The sequence below is a fragment of the Pseudochaenichthys georgianus genome, unplaced genomic scaffold (assembly GCF_902827115.2).
Source record: "Pseudochaenichthys georgianus unplaced genomic scaffold, fPseGeo1.2 scaffold_1954_arrow_ctg1, whole genome shotgun sequence".
NCBI classification, from domain to species: Eukaryota; Metazoa; Chordata; class Actinopteri; order Perciformes; family Channichthyidae; genus Pseudochaenichthys; species Pseudochaenichthys georgianus.
This window is the reverse complement of record NW_027262676.1, coordinates 1-14,621: the sequence shown is the minus strand read 5'-3', so window position 1 is coordinate 14,621 and position 14,621 is coordinate 1. Positions and strand designations below refer to the sequence as shown.

Sequence of the window (14,621 nt, the reverse complement as noted above, 5' to 3'; positions counted from 1 at the left end):
GGGGAAACTGACGCTGCTGGCGGGTCCGCGAATGTCCGTCGAATATCCAACCTAAAACTAACTTCACGCGGTTTCTACACAGAGATGCTGTCTGAGAAACCAATGTGAGTTTGGAACATTGCACAATATACATTTATTCTAGTAGACCTCAACAATGGAATTATGATCAGTAGAAATGGCCATGACACGGGACCTTTAAAGCTGCAGCATCCTTAGTTGAGTCCTTGATTCCTTATCTAACGCCCAAACAGTTTTAAATGTTCAAATGCTAATGTGACGGCTGATAACTCCTTCATCAACACGGATCGGTCCGATACGTGGAGAGCAAACATGTGATCAATAAACACACACACCGTGGGCTCCACAGACTTTAATGCATCCTAATAACTCACTAACTGTACATGACGAGCATACAGTCGATCCATGTGCAATACTTAGCATTTTGAAATATGAACGGAGTCCGTCCTGGATACAATAGCAGAGATATAAATACATGTCTATTGGACTGTGTGTTTTAATCTTAATAACTCAAAACGTATAAAAGTTATCATAAGAAAAGTCATAGCACCGTCTAAAGAGATCACGGTGAAGCATCTGGACGCTAAGAGCTCATCACTGATGTATGAAAATACCTCCATGGAATTAGCATAAATGGGTTTAAAAGGGGGGGGGGGGGGGGGGGGGGGGGCACAGAAGAAGCAGAAGAAATAATAATGGCTTTCAGCACTCGCACCAAATAATTACAAGTCAACACGGACCTACTGTCATGAGGAAGCTCACACACATTTCATATTCATAAAGCAAGCAGAGGACTGGAAAGATACTACGCAGGTACTACAGCTACTGTGTACGGCGGACACGCTGTGGGTATATTTTGTAAATCGATGCAAAAATAGTCAGAAAGTCGTTTGCTTTCATCACTTTTTCAATGCCATGCTTTTATCTTAGCATTTTAAACAGCTGGTCCATCATCACTCTGACAGTTCCTCGTCTCTCAATGAAGGGCAAGGGACTCTTGTAGTTCATACGCAATGCATTATGGGAGTTTCTGTGCTGTGGCTCAAGGGGGTAATACGCAGTGGTTCAATCCCACCATCTGTAGACATCATGTCAAAGTGTCCTCGGGCAAGATGTGTGTCTTGATGGACAGATAGCTGATGTCTTATCCAAAGCAACACTTCAATATGTCAGGGGCGTTTCTAGAAGGATATATTCCGAGGCGCTGATCTTGTTTATAAGATATATTAATTCTCGCGACGCTCGTAAACAAGATGTCTCCTGATGTAAACAACAACGTGACGTTTGATACTCATATTTCTGGAGTCATTATACGGTTTTTGACGAACAGCAATATAGTTTTCTGTTCGTCACTTTAACATTGTTACGGGGAAATCTACATTTTGGTTTGAGGGCGCGCGCCGAGAGAAAGAGGGCCTGATTACATGTGCTGTGATGTCCCAAAAACTCATAGTATAGTACGTCGAAACATTTGGAAAAAGTCCTATTTTATGTCGATTAAAAAGACAAATCTAAGAATAGTAGGTCAGAAGAAAAAAGGCATAATATTGTATGTTGAAAATATGAAAAAAAGTAATTATATAATAAAAAATAAATCATAATTTTGTATGTCTGAAATATCAAAGCGGAAAAAATGAGAAAAGAATAATTGAACAGTATGTGGAAATAATTTGAACAAGTCATAATATAGTAAGTAAAAAAAAATCATAGTTTAGTATGATGAACGAATAAATATGAAAATAAATTGTAGAAAAGTATGAGAAAATAATAGTATATCACGTCAAAAAAAGTAAAATATAAAGTATGTCACAAAGCTGGTCGACCAATCAGAGGCTCCAAACGGCCTCTGCATGTCTGCAGCATTGAAGTGTATTTACTTTGGATAAAAGCACCAGCTAAATGTCATAATGTAATATATAACAGCCCTGCAGCGAGAGGGGGGGGGGGGGGGGCAGAGTCGTGCTTTTTAATGGTGGGGGGATTCAGAGAGCGTTTTGGGGGGTCCAGCTGCTGGTGTGTCTCCTCGCTTAGATCCTGATGCATGCTGGGAGGCAGCAGACCTGAAGCTGGGAGTGTCAGTATTTTCTACCTGCTCTTAAAGGTCCCCTATTTATGATACTGTTCTTCATCAACATCTCACAGGTCTCAGATATATCCAGAGCCTGTCTCTGATTGGCTGAAACACCAAACAGATCATTGCAGCATTACCCATAATCCCCTCTGTTTCAGCCCTGTTTCCAAAGTGCTGATTCTCTGTCTGTGACTTTAGATGAAAATAAGGAGCCCCTCCCCACGCCCCTCTGAGAGACATTTGGTTACAAAGAACTCAGTTGCTGATTGGCTAATGGTTACCAAGACAACACATCGTTATGACATCATAAAGTGGCCAAAATCTGATCAGCTCATTTTCAGACAGGTTTTTATAGAAATGGATCAAAAAGAGAGAGAATCTTTGTTCCTGAAACTTTCAGAGTCTCTTTCCACAGAGGGGGACACATGTTGATGAAGAAGAGACATGAAGAAGAGGGGACACATGTTGATGTAGAAGAGACATGAAGAAGAGGGGACACATGTTGATGAAGAAGAGACATGAAGAAGAGGGGACACATGTTGATGTAGAAGAGACATGAAGAAGAGGGGACACATGTTGATGAAGAAGAGACATGAAGAAGAGGGGACACATGTTGATGTAGAAGAGACATGAAGAAGAGGGGATACATGTTGATGTGGAAGAGACATGAAGAAGAGAGGACACATGTTGATGTAGAAGAGACATGAAGAAGAGGGGACACATGTTGATGTAGAAGAGACATGAAGAAGAGGGGACACATGTTGATGCAGAAGAGACATGAAGAAGAGGGGACACATGTTGATGTAGAAGAGACATGAAGAAGAGGGGACACATGTTGATGTAGAAGAGACATGAAGAAGAGGGGACACATGTTGATGTAGAAGAGACATGAAGAAGAGGGGACACATGTTGATGTAGAAGAGACATGAAGAAGAGGGGACACATGTTGATGTAGGAGAGACATGAAGAAGAGGGGACACATGTTGATGTAGAAGAGACATGAAGAAGAGGGGACACATGTTGATGTAGAAGAGACATGGAGAAGAGGGGACACATGTTGATGTAGGAGAGACATGAAGAAGAGGGGACACATGTTGATGTAGAAGAGACATGAGGAAGAGGGGACACATGTTGATGTAGAAGAGACATGAAGAAGAGGGGACACATGTTGATGTAGAAGAGACATGAGGAAGAGGGGACACATGTTGATGTAAAAGAGACATGAGGAAGAGGGGACACATGTTGATGTAGAAGAGACATGAAGAAGAGGGGACACATGTTGATGTAGAAGAGACATGAAGAAGAGGGGACACATGTTGATGTAGAAGAGACATGAAGAAGAGGGGACACATGTTGATGTAGAAGAGACATGAAGAAGAGGATTTTGCACAATAGGTGACCTTTAAGTCCCCTCAAACTTTTAAATTCTTGATAGGTTTTTAAACTTGATTATTTATTTAATTATTTTTTGTGATGCTCTGAAGTCTTTATGGTGTAATTGGAATGATCCACATCCAGGCTGTGTCTTCCTGCCTGTGTCTTCCTGCCCTTGTCTTCCTGTGTCTTCCTGCCTGTGTCTTCCTGTGTCTTCCTGCCTGTGTCTTCCTGTGTCTTCCTGCCCGTGTCTTCCTGTGTCTTCCTGCCTGTGTCTTCCTGTGTCTTCCTGCCTGTGTCTTCCTGTGTCTTCCTGCCCGTGTCTTCCTGCTGTCTTCCTGCCGGTGTCTTCCTGCTGTCTTCCTGCCGGTGTCTTCCTGTGTCTTCCTGTGTCTTCCTGCCCGTGTCTTCCTGCTGTCTTCCTGCCGGTGTCTTCCTGCTGTCTTCATGAGCTGCCCCTTGCAGGATTGATAAAGTGATTGATTGTTCCTCCCTCTCTTCTACTCGGGCTGCGGCGCCGGCGTCTCGTTGGCGTTGCCGTCGGTGATCTTGTTTTCCAGCTCGTCGTCAGACAGCAGCTCTAAAGACGTCCCCTCCACCTGGAGAGGGCGTCTGGAGGGGCGGCTGGAGGAGAAGGAGATGGGACCTCCGCGCCTAGGAGGAGGAAACACAAACATAGGATTTATTCAGAGTATCTATGAAAGGGTTCATGTGCAGCGAGGATCTCTTCTAAAACCAATCATCATGTCTCTGGTTGTATTTACACCTGTGTGTGTGTGTGTGTGTGTGTGTGTGTGTGTGTGTGTGTGTGTGTGTACCTCAGGCGGTTCTTCAGGGTGTGCACCTCGCGGCTCAGCCCCTCGCTGGCCTCCGTGGCGTCGTCCAGCTCTCTCTGCAGCTTCCTCCGGGAGGCGTTGGATCTCGTTGCTTCTTCCTCCGCCTCCTCCAGCTGCCTCTTCAGCTGCTTCATCCGGGAGCCCGCCTTCTCCACCTGCACACACACACACACACACACACACACACACACACACACACACACACACACACACACACACACACACACACACACACACACACACACACACACACACACACACACACACACACACACACACACACACACACACACACACACACACACACACACACACACACACACACACACACACAGGTCAGAACATGCTAATAAAGAGCTAACCACAGCAGTAACGAGTTATCGTGGTGTTCCAAACAGTTAGCCATAACGTCCACAGTGTCACGTACTTGTTCCTTAAACTGGTCGGCATGGCGACGCTCGTCCTCCACCTGCATGCAGATTTCCTTCAGCTTCTTCTCCGTCCTCCTCACCGTCTTATTGGCTGCTGCTCGCTCTCTGCAGAGGAGGAGAACACGGGGGACATAAACGTGTTGAATCCACCTGGTTGATATATCCTGAGCTGTGATTGGACGGAGTGTTTGGACGCTGTGATTGGACTGAGTGTTTCGGACGCTGTGATTGGACTGAGTGTTTCGGACGCTGTGATTGGACGCTGTGATTGGACTGAGTGTTTTGGACGCTGTGATTGGACGGTGTGTTTTGGACGCTGTGATTGGACGCTGTGATTGGACGCAGTGTTTGGACGGTGTGATTGGACGGTGTGTTTTGGACGCAGTGTTTGGACGCTGTGATTGGACGCAGTGTTTGGACGGTGTGATTTAGACGTTGTGATTGGACGCAGTGTTTGGACGCTGTGATTGGACGCTGTGATTGGACGCTGTGATTGGACGCAGTGTTTGGACGGTGTGATTGGACGGTGTGTTTTGGACGCAGTGTTTGGACGCTGTGATTGGACGCAGTGTTTGGACGTTGTGATTGGACGCAGTGTTTGGACGCTGTGATTGGACGCTGTGATTGGACGCTGTGATTGGACGCTGTGATTGGACGCAGTGTTTGGACGGTGTGATTGGACGGTGTGTTTTGGACGCAGTGTTTGGACGCTGTGATTGGACGCAGTGTTTGGACGGTGTGATTTAGACGTTGTGATTGGACGCAGTGTTTGGACGCTGTGATTGGACGCAGTGATTGGACGGTGTGATTTAGACGTTGTGATTGGACGGAGTGTTTTGGACGCTGTGATTGGACGCTGTGATTGGACGGAGTGTTTGGACGCTGTGATTGGACGCAGTGTTTTGGACGGTGTGATTGGACGGTGTGATTGGACGCAGTGTTTTGGACGCTGTGATTGGACGCTGTGATTGGACGCAGTGTTCCTGCTCACTTGGCCTCCTGCTCCAGCTGCTCCTCCAGCTGAGCGATCTTGGCCTCCAGCGCGCTGATGGAGGCCTTGAAGCGGTTCTTCACGGTCCCCTCCAGCTCGCCCAGCTTGGCCTTCAGGTCTTTGTTCTGGCGCTCCAGCTGCTGACGGGCGTTCTCGCTCTTCTGCGCCGCGCTGCGCTCCGCACTCAGCTCCAACGTCAGGCTGTCCACCTGAGCGGGAAATAAACAGCTTTTAAACTTCTGCAAGACGTCTTAGTTATGGATTATCTTTTGTTTTTTGAGTTTCCAAATTCTAATTCAAAGGTTTTATTGTTATTTGTTAAGATATATAATAAAATACACAAATAAAAACAATAAAATAGTGCAAGAACACATGTCATAGAATATGATATGAAATAATGTAAATTAAGACAAAATTAAATACGGTTTATTGTGGTGATATGTGGTGATACTATTTATATAAATAAGTAGTGTGTTATATATATGATATAGTTTTGGTGCATGATAACGGTCTGCAAAGGCTAAAATCCCAGTGTGTCCCCCCCCCCCCCCCCCCACCTGAAACGCCTCCATTGGACTCCTTTGTTTCCTTCCGAGACATAGTGCCAACCTCTCTCTAGGTTGGCATTCCTTTGGTTTCAGAGAGAGGACGCTGGCGTTGCTTGTCCGCCCCTCCCCCGCCTAAATCCTATTTGTTCTATTGTTTCCAGTCCAGATTGGAAAACATTTGCTTTGAAATGCAATGTATTATTATTATTATAGTGACATCACTATCGAACACTCACTCTCCTATTGGCTAGCGCTCCAACACATTGCACGTGATAGGCTAAGGGGCAAAGCGATTGACCAATCACAACATGTGCCATCTTTTACGGAAACCTCCATTGAAGCACATTCATAACGAGGCTTTGAATACTAGTTGAACATGACATTTTGACTTTTCATATGTTTTCATAAGTTTCTAGTTATTGTGCTTTTTAATGATAGCTTTATTATTTGACCGTGTGATTCTATTGGTTCCCTGTACAGCACTTGTGTTGCATGAATAAAGATTGAGATTGAGGATCACCCCCAGATGTATATTATATGTACATGTTGTGCTGTGATGCGGCTCATGAGTGTTCTTATGTCGCCCACCTGCATGTTGCTCTTCCTGAAGCGGTCGTTCAGCAGCTCCATGTTGCCCTGCTCCTCCTCCAGCTCCTCCTCCAGCTGGGCGATGCGAGCCTCCAGCCTCCTCTTCTCCTCCATCAGGGCAGACCTGACGCACAGGAAGTTAAAGCACGTTCAAGCAAAGAGCCTTTCACTGCATGCGACGGCTTCAAGGCCTTATTGTCATTTCAACGGCAGCTCCAGTGTAGAATATATATAGTATACAGTATATATATATATATATATATATATATATATATGTATATATAGGACATAGAACAGATAAAATATCATCTAAAGTAGGTTTTCTGATTTGTTTTGTTGAGCTATTGGTCGTTGTCATGTGAGGTATTGCTCGCAGCTGTCAGGATGAAACTCCCTCCACTCCCTGAGTTGTTGTTGTTGTTGTTGTTGTTGACTCACTTTCCAGAGGTGCTGTTGGAGATCTCGTCCTGCAGCTCGTCCCGTTCCTGCTCTGCGTGCCGGCGCCCTCTCTCTGAGGCTGCCAGGTCCTGCAGACGGAGGTCAAAGGTTAAACACCAGCACTTTATATGTGTATCATCTAATATTAATAATAATAGATTTATCTTGTGAGCGCTTTTACAGGCGCTCAAAGTCGCTTTACAGAGATAATGGAAAAAGAACAACAAATAGTTAAAGTCAAGTCAATATTGAGAGGTACCATACAATTCTTAAAACAGTTCTCTAGCTGTGTTTTTTAACTTTTGTTTTCACCACGACACCGAGTCAAATCCCTCGCACGTGTCAGCCTGGTGATGAACCTGATTCTGGGCGCGTTCACGCCTAATAGTCGCTTCTCTGCCGGTGGCACCGGACCACAGTCTGTTGCATTGTTTCATTTCTCAGAAGGTTCGGTTTGCGTTCACACGGCTAAACTCAAACGGACTATAAACTTTAAACACATGTCATGTGCTCGGAAATGCTGTTCACCCATTGGTCAGACATTAAGGGGGTACAAACGCAAATCCCGGCAATTTCTACCGGAGCCTCCGCCATGGAGCATCGGCACTTTGGGCAGGTTATTCTCCTGCTGCTGTTAATCTGGAGATCAACAGACATGATTATATAATCAGACAACGTCCGTTAAAAAACATTATAACACGATGAGAGACGTTCTGCAGTCAGGAGGGCGTTTCCCCGACGACAGGTGTTCTTACTTTTATGTACTTCACACGACACTGTTCAACTCTTCATCCTGCTTCACTCTTTAACTAAACAACCGCGGATGTCTTGAAAGACTCTTTCGCTAAAGACTTTGAAGATATCCGCGTTCTTGTGACACGTAAATACTACGCTTCCTATGTTTCGGTGCGGACTGCGTTCACACCATGAACCGCTCCAGAGTTCACTAGCAAGCGCTCCGAGACCACCTCTTTTAGCGGACCAGAGTCCGGTTGTTTAGTTCTCTTCAGAGGTCTGCGTTCACACCGACCCAGATGAACCAAGCGGCTACACGCACCAGGGTTCAACCGGACTACACAAGGCAGGTGTGAGCGCGCCTGATACTCCATCATAAATACAAAATAAACGACCAACCAGTGTCAGGGTCGGACAGATCAAGCACGTATTTATATTTGTAAAAAATGTGCCATGAGAGAATTCAGTTGTTGAATATTATTGAAATGAATACCAACGTTTTGTACAGTTTGATACAGGTCGACTCCGCTAAGGTAATGTTTCTGTTATTTAGTATTAAAGTTCTTTATTTAGTTTCATACGGCAGGTGGTACAAAAAGAGCCTTTAAGTGACAGTATTCTGGTGGTGTGCAATCTCAATGCAATGAAACCGGGTTTTCGTTTTTGTCATGCTATGTAACCTTTAAGAATTTTGAACTATTGTAATCTTTGTAAACGGATACTTTAGCGGTCTTCAAGAGGATTATTATACAATTAATGTGTGCATTTATAGCTATAGCATATACGACTAAATCATCAGGCCGGTAGTCACCAGAAGGGATGCTTCTTTTTATGGAAATCTCCTGCAACGATGCTGAAATACACTTTCACTTTAAGTAGCGGCGTAGGAAATTGTTGCTTCGTGTAACCGGCGACTATAACGAGAGATCGACACTCTCTGCATGTGACTCAGCACACACACCTCATGCAGCTGAACGATCTCCGCCTCCAGACTCTTCAGCTTCTTCTCGTTTTCCTTGGATAAAGCGAAGATTTCATCTCTGGAAGCTCGGGCGTCCTCCAGCTCCCTCTGGTAGTCCTTCATTTGGGCCTGAAGGAGGGGAGGTACAGGAAACAGCTTCAAGTTCAAGGCTTTATTGTCATGTGCGCTTTGGCTACAGTTTAGATCTGGCAACGAAGCACTGAAGCCACAGGCTCCTCCAACAGAGCAACGTGAATATATATATATATATATACATAGGACAGATACAATAGGGCAAGAGAAGGAAATAGTTCTTCCATTGGGAGCGGTTTTAAACATCAATATCAAAAGTCAAAGTCAACTTTATTGTCAATCTTTCAGAGGGATCGAAATAACGTTTCCCACAAATCAGAGGAATACAAAAACAAATATATATAAAAATATGTACCGTAGTTTTCGGACTATAAGCCGCGACTTTTCCCCCCATTTTGTTTGTACAGCTAACGGCCACTAGGGAACCTCCTGAATCTATGGATTTACAGGTAGCATTAACCACCTTTAACTCTACGGGCTCTAGGACCGGTCCGCGCCCGCCACCTCTAAGCAGCGGGCTCCAGCAGGAAAAGCTGGAGGCCGGAAAAGAGTGAGACAGGTAGCGCGCCAAAGTCAAAGTGGAACCGAGAGACAGAACGAGAGCAAGACAGACGGACAATTTAGCTGCTGCGGCTCATATGCCGGTGCGCTTTATAGTCCGAAAAGTACGGTATACAAATATGTATATATACACAATCAACAGACACATGTGTACATATGCACACATTAAGACACAAATAAAACACAACAATCCTTATATACAGATGAACAGTCACAGAAATGCACTTCGGTGCAGTCAGACGGTGCAGCCGGACGGTGCAGCCAGACGGTGCAGCCGGACGGTGCAGCCGGACGGTGCAGCCGGACGGTGCAGCCGGACGGTGCAGCCAGACGGTACAGCCGGACGGTGCAGCCAGACGGTGCAGTCGGACGGTGCAGCCGGACGGTGCAGCCGGACGGTGCAGCCAGACGGTGCAGCCGGACGGTGCAGCCAGACGGTGCAGTCAGACGGTGCAGCCGGACGGTGCAGCCAGACGGTGCAGCCGGACGGTGCAGCCAGACGGTGCACAGCGGCGTAGAAAGTGTTGGAGTGTTACCTGTAGCTTGCGCAGCTGCTTGATGGCTTCGTCTCTGGCTTTGTTCGCTCCCTCGATGTGACCCTCGATGTCCTTCAGATCCATCTCCAGCTTCTTCTTAGCTGCCACAGCCAAAGCTCTCTGCTTCCTCTCGTCCTCCAGCTCCGTCTCCATCTCCCGCACCTGAGGGGGGGGGGGGGCAGATTAAACTATTACTAAACTGCTTCATTTCGTGTCCAAAGCCCTTCAATAGTGTTTTATCGTCAGAGTTTATAGATGTCGTATCTTCACGGTCTGCTGCATATTTTCTACTTTTTAATTTTATTTCGAGATTTGTTTATTTCTACTCTTTAACTTCTACTTATGTGCAATGCCTTGTTTTCTTTTGTTGTTTTTTACGCTGCTGCAACGTTTCCTAAATTGTGATCAATAAAGTACCGGTTATCTTATCTTAATGTTATATTAAAAACCCAAGTAGCTGTACCTGTATTTCATTGGGTTGTGTGGACCTGAAGGCAACAGCTTGGGTCCTGCTGAGGATTATATTCAGACACAACGACAAGCTGACTGCAGTGGGGTTTGAACCTGTGCTCCCCTGATCCCAACATTAACGCACTAACCCACTGCGCCACACGCCTCCCTTAGGAATTAACGTTGGGCTTGTAGAGGGGAAATGTACCTGCAGGATTCTTGCTTTTCAGTTCGTCTGCTCGTGGTGGAATGCACTTATTGTACGTCGCTTTGGATTAAAGTGGCAGTTAAATTAAACGTTATATAATGGTTGTGTATGCACTGTAAAAGTAAATAACGTTTTGAACCGTGTTGACATGCCTATATGGTATTTTTAATATATGCTACAAGACATAATGTGAGTAAAGTAATCAGATAATACATTTCCTGCTTATAATTGAGATCTTCTTAAAAAAAGAGAGCCAGGATTTGATACGCTACAAAAACATGAATTCCTTCACAGTTCCAGGAAGGGCTTTCCCTATCGTTTGTGACACTCAGCAAAGCAGGCGCTTCAGAGAAACATCGAAATGTCCCTGAAAATATTAATATTTATGAAAAAACGTGGGTTTGCAGTCTCTACTTCCCAGAGCTCTTCTCTGGAATGTGAAACTTTAGATTCAAACGTCGATTCATCCGAGAAGCACAGTGAGTTTCAGTGGACTAAGTGACACGAGTATTTTTAAACACGAGTATCTGTACTTCTACTTCTAAGGATGTGAGTACTTTTGCCATCTCTGCTACTCAATGCCAGGAGTGTTTCTCTAAGTGTTTCTCTAAGTGTTTCTCTGAGTGTTTCTCTGAGTGTTTCTTTAAGTGTTTCTCCGAGTGTTTTTCCGAGTGTTTCTTTAAGTGTTTTTCCGAGTGTTTCTTTAAGTGTTTTTCCGAGTGTTTCTTTAAGTGTTTTTCCGAGTGTTTCTTTAAGTGTTTCTCTGAGTGTTTCTCTAAGTGTTTCTCTGAGTGTTTCTTTAGGTGTTTCTCTCAGTTTTTCACTGAGTGTTTCTCCGAGTGTTTCTTTAAGTGTTTCTCTGAGTGTTTCTTTAAGTGTTTCTCTAAGTGTTTCTCTGAGTGTTTCTTTAAGTGTTTCTCTCAGTTTTTCTCTGAGTGTTTCTCTAAGAGTTTCTCCGAGTGTTTCTCCGAGTGTTTCTCCGAGTGTTTCTCTGAGTGTTTCTCTGAGTGTTTCTCCGAGTGTTTTTCGGAGTGTTTCTCTGAGTGTTTCTCTGAGTGTTTCTCTCAGTGTTTCTCTGAGTGTTTCTCTGAGTGTTTCTCTGAGTGTTTCTCTCAGTGTTTCTCTAAGTGTTTCTCTGAGTGTTTCTTTAGGTGTTTCTCTCAGTTTTTCACTGAGTGTTTCTCCGAGTGTTTCTCCGAGTGTTTCTTTAAGTGTTTCTCTGAGTGTTTCTTTAAGTGTTTCTCTAAGTGTTTCTCTGAGTGTTTCTTTAAGTGTTTCTCTCAGTTTTTCTCTGAGTGTTTCTCTAAGAGTTTCTCCGAGTGTTTCTCCGAGTGTTTCTCCGAGTGTTTCTCCGAGTGTTTCTTTAAGTGTTTTTCTGAGTGTTTCTCTAAGGGTTTCTCTGAGTGTTTTTCTGAGTGTTTCTCCGAGTGTTTTTTTAAGTGTTTTTCTGAGTGTTTCTCTGAGTGTTTCTCTAAGTGTTTTTCTGAGTGTTTCTCCGAGTGTTTTTTTAAGTGTTTCTCTGAGTGTTTCTCTGAGTGTTTCTCTGAGTGTTTCTCTAAGTGTTTCTCTGAGTGTTTCTCTGAGTGTTTCTCTAAGTGTTTCTTTAAGTGTTTCTCGGAGTGTTTCTCGGAGTGTTTCTCTGAGTGTTTCTCTGAGTGTTTCTCCGAGTGTTTTTCGGAGTGTTTCTCTGAGTGTTTCTCTGAGTGTTTCTCTCAGTGTTTCTCTGAGTGTTTCTCTGAGTGTTTCTCTGAGTGTTTCTCTCAGTGTTTCTCTGAGTGTTTCTTTGAGTGTTTCTCTGAGTGTTTCTCTGAGTGTTTCTTTAAGTGTTTCTCTGAGTGTTTCTCTAAGTGTTTCTTTAAGTGTTTCTCTGAGTGTTTCTCTGAGTGTTTCTCTGAGTGTTTCTCTGAGTGTTTCTCTGAGTGTTTCTTTAAGTGTTTCTCTGAGTGTGTGTTTCTCCGAGTGTTTCTCTCAGTGTTTCTCTGAGTGTTTCTCTGAGTGTTTCTTTAAGTGTTTCTCTGAGTGTTTCTCTAAGTGTTTCTTTAAGTGTTTCTCCGAGTGTTTCTCTGAGTGTTTCTCTGAGTTTTTCTCTGAGTGTTTCTCTGAGTGTTTCTCTAAGTGTTTCTCTGAGTGTTTCTCTCAGTGTTTCTCTGAGTGTTTCTCTGAGTGTTTCTTTAAGTGTTTCTCCGAGTGTTTCTCCGAGTGTTTCTCCGAGTGTTCCTCTGAGTGTTTCTCCGAGTGTTTCTCCGAGTGTTTCTCTAAGTGTTTCTCTGAGTGTTTCTCTGAGTGTTTATCTAAGTGTTTCTCTAAGTGTTTCTCTGAGTGTTTCTCTGAGTGTTTATCTAAGTGTTTATCTAAGTGTTTCTCTGAGTGTTTCTTTAAGGGTTCCTCTGAGTGTTCCTCTGAGTGTTTCTCTGAGTGTTTCTCTGAGTGTTTCTCTGAGTGTTTCTTTAAGTGTTTCTCCGAGTTTTTCTCCGAGTGTTTCTTTAAGTGTTTCTCTGAGTGTTTATCTAAGTGTTTCTCTGAGTGTGTCTTTAAGTGTTTCTCTGAGTGTTTCTCTAAGTGTTTCTTTAAGTGTTCCTCTGAGTGTTCCTCTGAGTGTTTATCTAAGTGTTTCTCTGAGTGTGTCTTTAAGTGTTTCTCTGAGTGTTTCTCTAAGTGTTTCTTTAAGTGTTTCTCCGAGTGTGTCTCCGAGTGTTTCTCGTCACCTGTTTGACGAGCGCTCTCTTCTTCTCTTCGTTCTGCTCGTCCCTCCCGGACAGGTCCCTCTCGTACTGAGCCTTCATGGCCTGCATGTTGACCTCCAGACGCAGCTTAGCGTCCTCCGTCCCCTGCAGCTCGTCCTCCAGCTCCTCCAGCTGCGTCTTCATCTCCTCCAGCTGCTGGTCCAGAGTCCGCTTGGACTTCTCCAGCTCGTGCACCTTCATCACCAAGAGGAGGAGACGAGTTTAGTTTATTTGTTTATAGTGTCGTGGACAGTCCCCATTGATCAACTGTCACAATGGGGCAGCTTTAGCCAACATGCTCATTTCCAGCTGTTGTCCACATGATAATAGACACCTTTTTAAAATCACAACACATCAACAGCATTACTTATAAAGAAAGGATGAGGAGAAAGGATAAAAGAGAACAATAAACAACACACGTTACTACATACATGTCACATATAGCACGTCACAATCACACAACAGAAACGAGGGGTCCATGATCTCAACATGTATCACACACGCCATATCCAACACAGACGAGTGTGTAGGTTCTCAGTGTTAGGGATTCATTTGGTCTTTACTCCTAGACATTTAACCTTATTTTGTGTGTTGACATTTACGACCATCCCTGCTTCTAATCTCCCGTGAGGAATGTGTTGATGCAGTCGTATGTTGATACTAGGTTTTATGGCCTGACCTGCCGGGCACAGGGGGGGTTTACGACTGTGAGAGCGCTGGCTTTCTAAGCTCCACACATGTGAGAGACATCTCCTGTGTCTGCAGGTGTCTACGCCCATCCCCAATATGTGGATTGGACTCTCCGTAAACTAGTTAAAAGGTCTATCGAGATGCGAGGCTGATCAGAATTGACATGACAACCCACCCGTGCCGTCAGAACCTTTTGCTGCTGTGACTGGTGATGTGAATTCTCCGGCCGTTATACTTGTAATAAACTACCAGTGTTTGACATCAAAGCTCCAACTCTCCTCGTGTCTCTCTGAGTCCTTCTCCATCGCTGCAGAAGTTTCCCTTACACTCAGTGAACTGTGTTTTTAAGTGTGCTGTGAAGGTGGTATA

General features: G+C 44.5%; 1 protein-coding gene across 1 annotated transcript; it reads right to left on the bottom strand.

Moving 5' to 3' along the window:
• Positions 1-355: 355 nt before the first annotated feature.
• On the bottom strand, positions 356-13,763 carry LOC117441729 (myosin heavy chain, embryonic smooth muscle isoform-like). The gene is made up of 9 exons (XM_034077760.2): positions 13,545-13,763; positions 10,182-10,343; positions 8,992-9,120; positions 7,296-7,384; positions 6,858-6,981; positions 5,722-5,930; positions 4,727-4,835; positions 4,282-4,454; positions 356-4,117 (listed from the first exon to the last, which is right to left on the bottom strand). Exons 1-9 carry the CDS (start codon positions 13,761-13,763, stop codon positions 3,964-3,966), a joined length of 1,368 nt encoding a protein of 455 aa, XP_033933651.1. The 3' UTR covers positions 356-3,963.
• Between the last annotated feature and the right edge of the window lie 858 nt (positions 13,764-14,621).